The 12,104-nt window shown below is 65.2% G+C and overlaps 1 protein-coding gene across 1 annotated transcript; it reads left to right on the top strand.

Annotated features, from left to right (window-relative positions):
- Positions 1-1,930: 1,930 nt before the first annotated feature.
- Positions 1,931-12,053, top strand: PLEKHG5 (pleckstrin homology and RhoGEF domain containing G5; the record flags this gene model as incomplete). The annotated part of the gene is made up of 21 exons (XM_079545567.1): positions 1,931-2,063; positions 3,536-3,612; positions 5,903-6,032; positions 6,123-6,225; positions 6,333-6,393; positions 6,493-6,584; positions 6,660-6,796; positions 6,873-7,021; positions 8,491-8,676; positions 8,835-9,005; positions 9,077-9,172; positions 9,260-9,310; positions 9,443-9,592; positions 9,669-9,779; positions 9,844-9,993; positions 10,064-10,201; positions 10,275-10,394; positions 10,470-10,602; positions 10,680-11,025; positions 11,098-11,890; positions 11,967-12,053. 21 exons carry the CDS (start codon positions 1,931-1,933, stop codon positions 12,051-12,053), a joined length of 3,414 nt encoding a protein of 1,137 aa, XP_079401693.1.
- Between the last annotated feature and the right edge of the window lie 51 nt (positions 12,054-12,104).

Genomic DNA, 12,104 nt, shown 5'->3' with positions numbered 1-12,104 from the left:
CCGGCTCTAATTCCGCCCATATGGCTGGCTCCGGCGGCGCGGGGAAGGCTCGGCCGGCACGGCGGCGAAAATAAATACGGGGCCATCTGTGCGGCGGGGGGGGGGGGAGCACCGGGAAAGGTGAGACGGGGCCGGGCCGGGGCGGAGCCTCCCGCTGCGGGGCTGCTGCGGGCGGGGGGCGGCGGTGCGGAGCGCGGCATCGGCACCGCGCGGAGCGATGAGCGCTGCGCCCGGGCGCGGGTCCGTCCCCGCAGCCGCCTCGTCCTTCGCCTGGGGACGCGTGAGTGCGCGGGGGGTGCGGGGCGACGTCCGGCCGCCGCCGTTCCGGGGGTGCGGAGGGAGGGGCGGCTGCGGGGCGCCCGCCGGAAGGGCCCGACCCCCCCCCCCCCCCCCCGGGTCCCGCCCTGCGGTTCGCCGATCGTCTGCCGGGTTCGGGCACGCGCTGCCTCTCCTCCGCCTCCCAGCACGTGAGCGGGGGTTGGGGCCGGAGGAGCTGCGCCCGCCTGCGGCGCCGTGGCCGCCGTCTGCTTTGCCGGCCGCGAAAGCTCGGGAGCGGCTTTTGCCTTCGTCCGCTGCTGGCGAAGGGTCCCGGAGGCGGCGGAGCTGCGCGCAGCGTGCGGTGCTGGCTGCGGGCGGTGTCGGTGCTGATGAAGCTGGGCAGGAATTGCCTTCGCCTGATTTTTCCGCGCAGGTTGTCCCGTTTTAGGGAGTTTTGCCCTGCGCGGATCTCAGCTGCCTGGTGTTGGAAAGGAGAAAAATGAAACTCTCGGTCTCCACGCACGTGTGCTGCGTCACCGCCAGCGGCGCTAGGGAGAGCTTGCCAGCGAGGAGACGATGAGGCTGGAGCTCATTCCTCGGGACGGGCGGGCAGAGCCGTTTCGGTGCTGATGAGGTCCCCTCCTGTTGGGCTCAGCACCGCAAACACCCGATCCTGGCTGAGCGCATCCCGGGGTGCTGCTGACCCGTCAGCAGTGGCCGCTGCCAGCAAGTGTGGATGGTTTCACTGATGGGGGTTCGGCTCTCTTTGGTGGCCGAGTTGGCGTATGGAAAACGTGGCTTCACGTAGACAAAGCTGTGGTAGTGAGGCCGAGCGGGAGGGAGCGCTGGGAGGGCTGTGCCGCTGATGCAGGGCCGTCCCAAAGGCAGTCAGGTGGGGGGGCTCAGCCTCGGCCCGGCTCCTGCCTGTCACCTTCTGTGCCTCGCCGGGGAGCCGGGGCACGCGGCTGCTGGCTGTCCCAGCTCAGCACTGCCGCCACCGGAGCTCCTGTGCGGGGCGTGGGGCAGAATGGTGTGCAGGTTCCAAACCCGGGACCCTGCTAGGAGCTCGGATGTAGGGAGAAAATTCCATTGTGTGAGCCAGAGAGAACTGCTGTAAAGTTGTGCCACGATCTCAATGCATGAATTGCAGCCGAGTGCTGAGCGCAGGGCGGGGGTCCAGAGCCGGAGCTGTGCTGGTGCCGTGGGGCGATGTGCCCACCCCCAGAGCTGTCCTCACTGCTGTGCCCGTCCTCCCCGCAGCGCTCAGCCCCCAATGCCCGCAGCGTTCCCCCCCCGGCCCTGTGCTGCCGGAGCTGCCGAACAGCCGCGCTCTTCATGCCGATTATTTCAATCACAAGCGTGTCTTGTCTCCCCGGCCGAAATTTCTTTCATAGACGGCGGAAAGTGAAATTTGTGCAATGTCTGTAGGAGGCTGAAGAAAGGCCCTTTGTGCGCCCTGTGCGCGGGGCATTGGGCAGCCTCCAGCAGCACCCTCCGCCACCCCAGCGCTCCCGGCTCACGGGATGAATGCTGCGCTTGTCCGGAGAGCGGGACCTGCTCTTAAAGCCGGAGCCGGGCCCCCTGGCCAGTCCCACCGGTGTGGGCACGGCTCGGCCGAGGCAGCCCCCTGGGTGCCCCATGGTGAGGGCAGGTGCCGCGTTGCGGCCGCACGATGTTCCTGTACTGGAAGAAGCGGGGTGCGTACGAGCTGGGGGCTCTGCCCCCCGCGCTGGCGGGCATGGAGTACGGGGCAGTGGAGCGCTTCTCCTGGAGCTCCAGCCTGGACATCAGCGAGCAGCTGGCGGGTACGTCATGGGGCTGGAGGGCAGTGGCGTGGCGAAAACCCTGCACAGAGACAGAGGGACTGCTGTGCGCAGGGAGGCTGCGGCAGGGCTGAGAGCAGGGATGCCGCGGTGCAGCTGGGGAGCACCCAGAGAGCTGCCTGCCCGTTGCACCGCAGCTGGCACGCAGGTTGTGAGGTCCCGGTGTGTGTGTGTGAGCCCCTGCTGCCGGTGGTGGTGTTTGGGAAGGGCCATGGCAGTTTGCAGCGTGACCTGGTGTGGGGCGGCGGGGCAGGGGGCTGCTGTCACCGTCCTCGTGGTTTTGGTGAGTTGGGAAAACTTCCCTTCGCCAGCCTGAAAGAATTTCTGATTTGTTTCTGTTATTATTCATACTAGGTCAAGTGAAATGATGGTGGTGGAGGGGCCAAGCAGCCTGGCGGGCGCTGTGGGGTGGCGGTGGGGACAGAGTGCCCATTGTGCTGCTGCGGCGTGGGGCCGGCGTGTGGGCAGCGGGGCCCCCCGGCAGCCGCAGTCCTGGCTCTCTCCCAGGGGCACTGCACCCAGGGGTGCCCAAGGGGGTCCTCATGGAGGTGCCCTGGGTCGGTGTGAGCACAGCCCCCACACTGCCCCACAGGAGAGCTCTCACTTCAGCCCTGGTGCCCTCCGGTGTGCCGCGAGCTGCCTGGAGTCTGTTATTTTTAAACTATTAGGCACGACACATAACAAAAGCTTTCAAAATAGGATTTGTCCTCAAGGCCGATTTAACTGTTAGAGCTTAAAGCAGACCGTAAGCCCCTTTGGGGACTGGCGAGGAGCAGATTTAGCACTCCTGGCACTGCCCTCGGCCCGTGCCTCTCCTGGCAGCGGGTGCAGGATGATGCCCCCAGGCCCTGCTCTCTGCTGTGGCCATCCCAGCTCTGCTACCCATCGGGAAATACATTTCCATATTACGACAGGTTTGGGGCTTTGGACCTGTTCCTGTGTTTGCAGCAGTGGGAGTTTGGGGAGCGCGCTGTGCATCATCACTAGCAGCTCTCAGGGCTGCCGTTCCCATCCAGGGGCAGCTCCCAGCCCCTCTCCCAGCCATGGGCAGTCCTGGCCTTGCTCAGCCCTGTGTCTGGGGCAGCTGTGGGAACCCTTCTGTGGGCAGCATGTGCCCAGAGTGGCCCCGGCACTTTGTGGCAGGGAACAGGAGGCAGCTGGTCCCAGTGCTGCGGGTGCATGCTGCTCTTTTCTGCTGGAGAAGCTGGAGCCACAGCGCTGGGTTCTGGGCATGGGGACATGAGGTTTGGTGCATCACCGGGTGCTGCCGCCGCTCACTGGGGCAGGAGGTTGGCAGCTTCTGCTCTCTGCTTTCTGTCCAAAAGCTGGGCGCTCACTGTCAGGGACCTGTCTTCCTGCAGGGGCCATGGGGCAAGAGCAGTGGGGCAGGGTTTTGCGTGGGGTTGCAGGGCCCCATGTGTGCAGCCAGCGCTAACCCCAGCTCTCTCCTGCAGATGAGCAGTGCCCAGCAGAGGAGCAGGGGCTGCGTTGCCAGAATCCCGACTGTACCGACAAGAGGAGGGCAGCTAAGGTAGGTCATGGGGTGCCGGCAGTGCTGGCAGCTTGGGCTGTGCCATCAGGAAGGCAGCAGGCATGCTGTCTTGGTGCAGATCTGGGCAGGTGGAGGCTCCCATGGGCTCGCCCTGGCTCCCAATGCCTCTGGTGCTGGCGGAACCGGTTGGTGCAGCTGGCTGGCAGGCAGCCATGGGGCAGAAAGCCCTGTGCCGGTAGGATGTGGCTAGGTAGCAGGGAAGGGCTGCAGCCACTTCCCACATGGTGGGAGCTGCGTGTGGCACGCATCCCTCGGCAGCATCGTGGTCCCGCTGCCCGCGTGTGCCTGCAGGCTCGTGCGTGGCTGGGATTTAACTGCGTGGCAGCAGCTTCCCTGTTTCCCCACCTGCCGTAATTCAGGCTAATCTCATTGAGCCCGTCTGTCCTGTTCCCGGTGGGAGCATCGCTCGGCAAGCCAGCACAGGCAGCGCGGCTGTGCCCAGGAGGGAGGGAACCTCTGCTGCAGCTCTGCTGCACACCGGGGCTTGGCAGCAGAGCTACACAGGGCCCCTCCAGGAGCAGCTGCGTTCATACCCGCGTCCATTGAGGCATGTGGAGGGACGGGAGCGCCGTGATCAGGCTGGAAAGCGCAGGGCTCTGGAATTAAGCAGAGCCCGCGGCTGGAAGCACCCCATGCCACCTCTCCTAATCTTGTTGATCGCTAATGTAAAGCCGGAGTGGATTTAGGGCCCCTTATCTCTGGCTCCTCGACCTGCTGGCTCGCTCCTGGCTGTCCTCGCTGCCGGTGCCGTGCTGCTGCTCTGCTCCTGGTGAGTGCCGGGTTCCTGCTCAGTGCGCCGAGGCCGTGCTGGTGGGGAGGGCGTGCAGTGCTCAGCCGTGCGGTGCGATGCTCCCGGCCTCGGTGGGAAGGGAAGCGCAGGGCGATTGCTCCAGCAACAAGAGCGATGGTAGTTGGGCCCTGGAGGCCTGACAGCACCACCGCAGGCTTTTATGGTGAGCAGATGAGCTCTGTTTTTTGGAATGAGGCACCCGCTGCCTTTTGAGAGCATCAGGGAGGAAATAACGAAGCGGTGGCCTTTCAAACAGTGCAGGTTTCGGGAACGCTCTGCTCTCCTGCTCCTTCCAGAGCCGGGCTGTTTCCTCAGCCCCCCAGCACCTCAGACCCTGCAGTGCAGGCAGCGATGCGGGCACCTGCCTGGGGAGGGAGCGCGGTGTGGGCAGAGCGGGGATCAGGGGAGGCGAGGCGGGCAGGCAGGTGTGCAGCGCGGGCGCAGGCGTGGCGTGCCGTGTTTGCACGGGTGGAGCTGCTGGGTAAACACAGCGCGGGACACACGTGGCACCAGGCTGCGGCCTCGTGCCAGCACCACCGGGAGCAAGCGGCCGGGAGCTATCGCCAGTGTTGGACAGTTGGATGGGGCCGAGCGGGGACGTGCAGGCGGGCAGGTTGGTGAGCAGTACGGCTGCGGTGCTTCGACCCTGCAGCCCTGGGCTATGCCTATGGGTTTGGGTTTCCCTTGGCATCCCTGCGGTGGGGGCAGCCGAGGCGCGGTGAAAGCAGTGTGGTGCTGGGGGCAAGCGGCCCCATCGGGGAGCGCGGGCGGCGGGCCGCGTCAGCATTGACCTCAGCAGCGCTGGGAGGAAGGAGGGCAGGAAGCGGGGGCGGCTCGGGGTGCACCGGCGCTTCCTCTGCCGCACAGTGGGGCCGCGCTCCCGGGATGCCGCACCGCAGCCTTTCTGCTCGTGGGGTGGCCGTGGGGCACTGCCAGATGGGAACGTACCTCGGGTGTGGGCTGACAGCCCCCAGCAGCACCCCAACCCCTGGCGCAGCCCCCAGCAGGGGGTCACGGGCTGTGCACCGCGCTGGGGCTGGCCAGGGGTTTAAAAATAAATGCCTGTGAATGCCCGGCCGAGGCTGAGGCTGGGCTCACAATCGGAGGAAATGCATCGGTTTGCGAGCATTGTTTTGCTGCAGACACTTGCTTCCTCCGTCCTGCTGTGGGGACACTGATCTTGCAAACACAAAAGGGCTCTGGAGTGGCCCTGCAGACCCCTGAGAGCACAGCAGGTCCTGGTGCACCCTCAGCCCAGCATGGGACATCGTGAATGGGCGCGTGGGGGCCAGGTGCCCCCAGTGCCTCCAGTGCCCTCTCTCCCTCCATGCCCAGCTGTGTGCAGCCCTTCTGCTGCAGTTCCAAGGCTCTGAGGGTCTCTGTGCAGTGCAGTGGTGATGGGGAGGGGGCTCAGCACAGCCCACGGGGGCGAGGGGGTCTCGCTGCTGCTCTGTCCCAGCCCACAGCTGCACCCCACAGGTATGCCATCATGCCGAGTGCCAGCAGCTGAACCGCAGCAGCCCGCTCAGCCTGTGTGAGGCCTGCGACGGGCACCTGCACGACACCATGCACTTCGATGGGCACATCCGCTTCGACCTGTCCCCACCAGGTAAGCCAGGCTGGCTGCACCCTGGGCCCTTGGTGGGACACAGCAGGGCCAGTGGGTTCAGCACAGCCTGGCCCCAATGCTCATTGACAGGCTCCATCCTGGCTCGCAACGTGTCTACACGCTCGTGCCCGCCGCGCACCAGCCCTGCCTCCGACATGGAGGATGACGATGAGGGACCAGCGGACGGGAGGGGGTGAGTGCACGTCCCAGCCCTTTCTGCAGTTGGTGGGACAGAGTGGGTGTCTCCGTGTTGCCAGCAGACCCTGCAGGACACCTGGCTCACTCTGCCCATGCCTGCAGGGACAGGAGAAGCTCGGCACTGAAGCTGCCCAAGAAGAAGGCTCGGCGCAGGCACACGGATGTAAGACACCATCCCCTCTATGGGGCTCTGCTGTGGGGTTATGCTGTGGCCACATCCAAGATGGGTGGGAGCCCTTTGTGAGCTGTGTGTCTCCTGCAGGACCCCAGCAAGGAGTGCTTCACCCTCAAATTCGACCTGAATGTTGATATCGAGGCAGAGATCGTGCCGGCCATGAAGAAGAAGTCCCTGGGGTGAGCTGCCTGTGCCAGGCACAGCCCTGATGGGCACACAGACCCCACAGGACCCATAGGGATGGTATCCCACAGGGACGTGCTGCTGCCGGTCTTTGAGAGGAGGGCGATTGAGCACAGCAAGGTGGACATCTACCTGGACCAGTCCAACACACCACTGTCCCTCCAGTTTGAGGCGTACCGCTTCGGGGGACACTACCTGCGGGTGAAAGGTGTGGAGGGGGGCAAATATAAGGCCAAAACAGGCACCACGGGGCTGGGGGCTCTGACAGCTCTGTGCTCCCGTAGCCAAGCCTGGGGACGAGCTGAAGGTGGAGCAGGCGGCACGGGATGCACGCTCAGCCAGCCTGCCCATCCTGCGCCCCGCCAGCACCGCTGCACTCCTTGGGACAGGGCTGGAGCCAGGACCGGGCCGTAGGGAGGGCGCTGACATCCTGGTGAGTACCCGCAGCACTCTGCGTCTTGTGTATCTGGAAAGGTGGGGGCACACCAGAGCAGTAGGGCATCTCCTGGTTGGCCTCATGCAATGGAGGTGCAAAGCCCCTGGAAGCCTTGAGAACAGGCTCAGCCCCCAGCAGTGCTGTGCTGTGCCAGCAGTGCCACACTGCAGCGTGGGCAGTGCCCTGCACCAGGCGTGGCAGCTCAGCTGGCAGCCCTGCAGCTGTGCCACGTATGGGCTGGTACCTGAGCAAAGCAAAGCTCCACGCCCCAGGGCCCCATGGCGGTGAGGCTGGCACTCCTGGCCAGGATGTGGCCACTGTCCCTCCTCACCTTGGCACCTGTCAGCTGCTGTGTGCAGCCTCAGTCCTGCCCTGTGGACCCAGATAAGCTGTGGGGCCAGATCTGCTGCCACTCCCCGTGGGAGCAGATGCCACGCTCGTGTGGCCACACAGCTCCCGCTCCCCAGAATTTGGCTCTGAGGATCCCAGCGTGGGGACAGCAGCTCTTAGCTCTCTGAGCCAGAAGCCCCCGAGTGCACCAAGCTGGCTGTGTGGTCGGGGCTGGTGGCTGCCCGCATCCGGCAGTACGATGCCTGGCAGTGGGACCGGCACTGCGCTAGTGGGGCAGAAGGGATGGCGGTCACAGGGCCACCTCCACAGCCGGGTCCCCGAGGGCAGGTGGGAGCAGAGCCAAACCAGGGCAGCAGGGCCAGCGTGGGCCAGGGCGCCTGGAGACACCGTGGCATGGTGAGCTGTGGGGCTGTGCTGGGGCAAAGTAGAGATTCTGCAGGGCTCACCGGGCTGTCATGGCTCGGGGACAGTAGGTCTCTGTGCCACGCAACGGCCATGCTGCTCTTTGTACCAGGTGAGGAGAGGGCAGCAGCCATGTCGTGGTGTGGCCTTGGCACGGGGCTGTGGGGATGCATGAGTATGGCGTGAGCCGAGTGCCTGGGCAGGCGGGTGCTGTGTGGCCAGGACCCAGCTCCGCTGCGGGATGGTGGGCTTTGATCTTTGCCAGCGAATTGTTCGGGTCTGTTTAGCTTATCTGGCGAGGAGGGAAATTAGGTTTTCTGCGCTGGCCCCACCTCCTTTTGTTCGGAGGAGCACAGCCAGAGCTGCCTGGCTCTGCGGTTCAAGTTCAGAGCACGGCTGGGCGGTGAGGGGCTCGGGGTGCTGCACCCTGTGGGATGCGCTGAGCCACAGAGCCCCTCTGCCGCGGGGTGTGGGCACAGGACCGGGGCACTTGGCCCCCTGTATGCAGGATGCAGGTACGCAGGTCAGTGCGGGTGCGGGCGCAGCGAGCTCATGTCCCGTGGGGGCCTGGCTCTGCACACCCTAGAAAGGGATCGGCTATGGGGTGTGGGGGACACATCAGCAGGGGCAGAGCGTGGCTTTCGGGGGCTGTCCCTGCGCTGTGAAGTGAGCAGGGCTGGTGCTGACCTGCGGCACTCATTGTACCCATGCAGGCTCCGGGCAGGCGGCGGAAGAACATGACGGAGTTCCTGGGGGACGCCAGCATCCCCAGCCCTGAGCCATCCCTGCATGGCAGTGGCTCTCTGCCCACCAATGGCACCGACACCTGGAAGAACCGTGCTGCCAGCCGCTTCAGTGGCTTCTTCAGCTCCAGCACCAGCACTGGCCCCTTTGGGCGGGTAGGTGGGCAGGGGAGGGGTGTGGGAGTCATGGTGCTATGCTGGGGTGGTGGTGGGATGAGGTCCTGCATGGCTGTGCCCCAGATCCGTGCGCAGGGCCAGCAGAACTGTGGTATTCTGCCACTGTCCCCAGCCCATCTGCTCATGCCTTCCAGCAGGAGGTGGACAAGATGGAGCAGCTGGAAAGCAAGCTGCACACCTACAGCAGCTTTGGGCTGCCCAAACTACCACCGCAGCTCCGCTTCGACCAGGACTCCTGGGAGGAGGATGGGGACGACAGCAGCCTGGTGCTAGAGGACAGCTGGCAGCAAATCATTGAGGGCACGGAGGTAGGGCTGGGGTTGATGGCGGTGCTGGCCGCACTCCTTGGATGGTGAAACACTGACGCTTGGCCCTGCAGGCCCTGACGCGCCGGCAGTGCCACCAGCAGGAAGCCATCTGGGAGCTGCTGCACACTGAGGCCACCTACATCCGAAAGCTAAAGGTCATCACTGATGTGAGTGCCCATGGCCCATGTTCCTCAGCCACAGGTGTCCCCCATACCATGGCTCCTGCCCCATGAGCTCCTGCTCTGTCTCCACAGCTCTTCCTCTGTTGCCTGCTGAACCTTCAGGAGTCAGGGCTGCTGTGTGAGGTGAGTGCGCTGCGTATTTGGGGCTGTGCTGTGGGGTCTGGGGGAACAGCAGTGTGGTGCATAGCAGGGGTCCCCCAGCATGGTGGGTGCATGGGGATGTGACCCACGGCGACTCCCCGCCTCCCCCCGTAGGTGGATGCTGAGCGTCTGTTTGGCAATATTGGGGAGATCATCCAGCTGCACCGCAGCCTGTGGAGCAGCGTCATGGCCCCGGTGCTGGACAAGGCCCGCCGGACCAAGGTGCTGCTTGACCCCATGGACTTCCTCAAGGGCTTCAAGACGGTGAGTGCCAACCCTGTGCTGCACCATGGACTGTGCCAGGCTGTGCCCTGCAGTGACACCTCTGCATTGCCCGCAGTTTGGAACGCTCTTCAAGCCCTATATCCAGTACTGCATGGAGGAGGAGGGCTGCATGGAGTACATGCGCAATCTGCTGCGCGACAGCGAGCTCTTCCGTGCCTATGTGACGGTGAGGGGGGCGCAGCGGGGCTGGGGCCGGGGCTGAGGCTGGAGCTGACATCTGCATGTTGCAGTGGGCCGAGAAGCACAAGCAGTGCAGCCGCCTGAAGCTCAGCGACATGCTGGTGAAGCCGCACCAGCGCCTCACCAAGTACCCACTGCTCCTCAAGTCCGTGCTGAAGAAGACGGACGATGCGCGCACCCGTGATGCCATCCTCACCATGGTAAGGGGCACGGCGTGGGGACGCGGGCAGGTGGGCAGCCCAGCCTCTCACCCCTGTGCCTGTGCTGCAGATCGGCTCTGTGGAGCACTTCATCAACCACGTCAACTCGCGGATGCGGCAGCGGCAGGAGCAGCAGCGCCTGGCCGCCATCCTCAGCCGCATCGATGCCTATGAGGTGGTGGAGGGCAGCACGGACGAGGTGGACAAGGTAGGCTGGGCACAGCACGGCTGCAGTGCTGTGCTGTGTCCTGACCTGTGCTGACCTCCCTGGCTCCCTGCAGCTGCTGAAGGAGTTCCTGCGGCTGGACCTGACGGCCCCCATGCCCGGCACCTCCCCAGATGACACCCGGCAGCTTCTGCTCGAAGGCAGCCTGAAGATGCGGGAAGGTAAAGACAGCAAGGTGAGGATGGGGGGCATGGGGAGCTCATCCCTCGTGTGTGGGCTGGCACCCATGGCCCTGCTCTCACCTCCACAGATGGACGTCTACTGCTTCCTCTTCACCGACCTCTTCCTCATCACCAAGCCCGTCAAGAAGGCTGAGCGCACCAAGGTGATCCGACAGCCCTTGCTGGTGGACAAAGTCATCTGCCGGGAGCTGAAGGACCCGGGTGAGTGGCACCAGGGGGGAGGGGTTGCACCCTAGGAAAACATTGGAAGTCCAAGCCTCACAGCTCCTCATCCACAGGCTCCTTCCTCCTCATCTACCTGAATGAGTTTGGCAGCGCCGTGGCTGCCTACACCTTCCAGGCCAGTGGGCAGTCGCTGTGCCGCAGCTGGGTCGAGGCGCTGCACAATGCACAGGTGAAGACACCGCGTGGGGGGGCCGTGGGGGTCTCGTGCCCACAGATCCCTGACACCTGCCATTCCCAGAACCTGCTGCAGCGGCTGCGGCTGCAGGAGCAGCAGCGTGGGCAGTGCCGGCGCCTGCAGGAGGAGGAGGAAGATGAGGAGGATGGTGAGAGCAGCACCTCGACCGCCAGCTCGCCCACAGTGCTGCGCCGCAGCAGCACCAGCCTGGACTCCCAGCAGTGGTATGAGTGGGACAGGGGCACTGTGACCACGTCTGCGGCGCAGCCTCCTCCTCACCTTCCCCTCTTCCGCAGCCCCTCGGACGGCTCCACCGAGACCATCTCAGTGGTGGTGGTGGACGGCGGCGATGAGCTCTCCTCCCCAGACTCAGACGTGGGGCCGTTTGGTTCACCGTCAGACAGCACCTCTGTCAGCACCAGTACCTCCGTCAGCACCGCCACCGGCACCTCTGGCAGCACCCCAACCCACGAGCTGCCCTCTGGCAGCCTGCCCCTGCCCCCCAGCGCCACCGCGCAGCCTGGCAGCTTCTGCTCGGCGTCCATCGACAGCGCCTACGGCACACTCTCACCTGCCTCACCACGGGACTTTCCCCGGCAGCAGGACGTAGGGGCTGAGGAGGGGCCAGAAGCCCTGGCCCCACAGCCCCCCTCGCCCCGGCTGCGCCGTCGGACGCCCGTGCAGCTCCTGCCCTGCAAGGCCCGAGTGCTCAAGTCCAAGTCAGAGGCCAGCCTGCTTCAACTGCTGGCCGGACCCCCTACCCCGCTCAACCAGAGCCGGAGCCTCTCTGACCTATGCATGGCCCCTCCTGCTCCCCCACTGCTCCAGCGGACTAGCCATTCCCCGGAGCTCCTGGCCCCCGGTGCCAGCAGCAGCAGTAGTGGTGACTCCACTTCAGAGCTCTCAGAGCCGGAGGAGCCCATGGAGCCCCATGTACCCACTGTGGGCCAGCCCAGCCACAGCCCTCAGCCCCCTGCCCACCGCACGCTCTCAGACTCCTCCTCGGCGCAGCACCGCAAGCTGACGCTGGCACAGCTCTACCGAATACGGACCACGCTGCTCCTCAACTCCACGCTGACGGCCTCGTATGTGCAGCCCATCCCCTCTACATGTCATGTGCCAGGCCCCACGCTGACCAAGCCTCTTTCTTTGTTGTGCCCTGCAGGGAGGTCTGAGAGCTGCCGGGGCAGTGAGGATGAGGATGGACGTGCGGCTGCTCCAAGAGCTCTTCCTGCTTCTAACCGTAGCGTAACGTCGGGGCTGGGCAGAGCGGGCACCCACCAGCTTGTGCCAGGATGTCACA

Source organism: Tetrao urogallus, assembly GCF_951394365.1.
Source record: "Tetrao urogallus genome assembly, chromosome: 21".
Taxonomy (NCBI): Eukaryota; Metazoa; Chordata; class Aves; order Galliformes; family Phasianidae; genus Tetrao; species Tetrao urogallus.
This window is presented reverse-complemented; position numbering and strand designations above follow the sequence as displayed.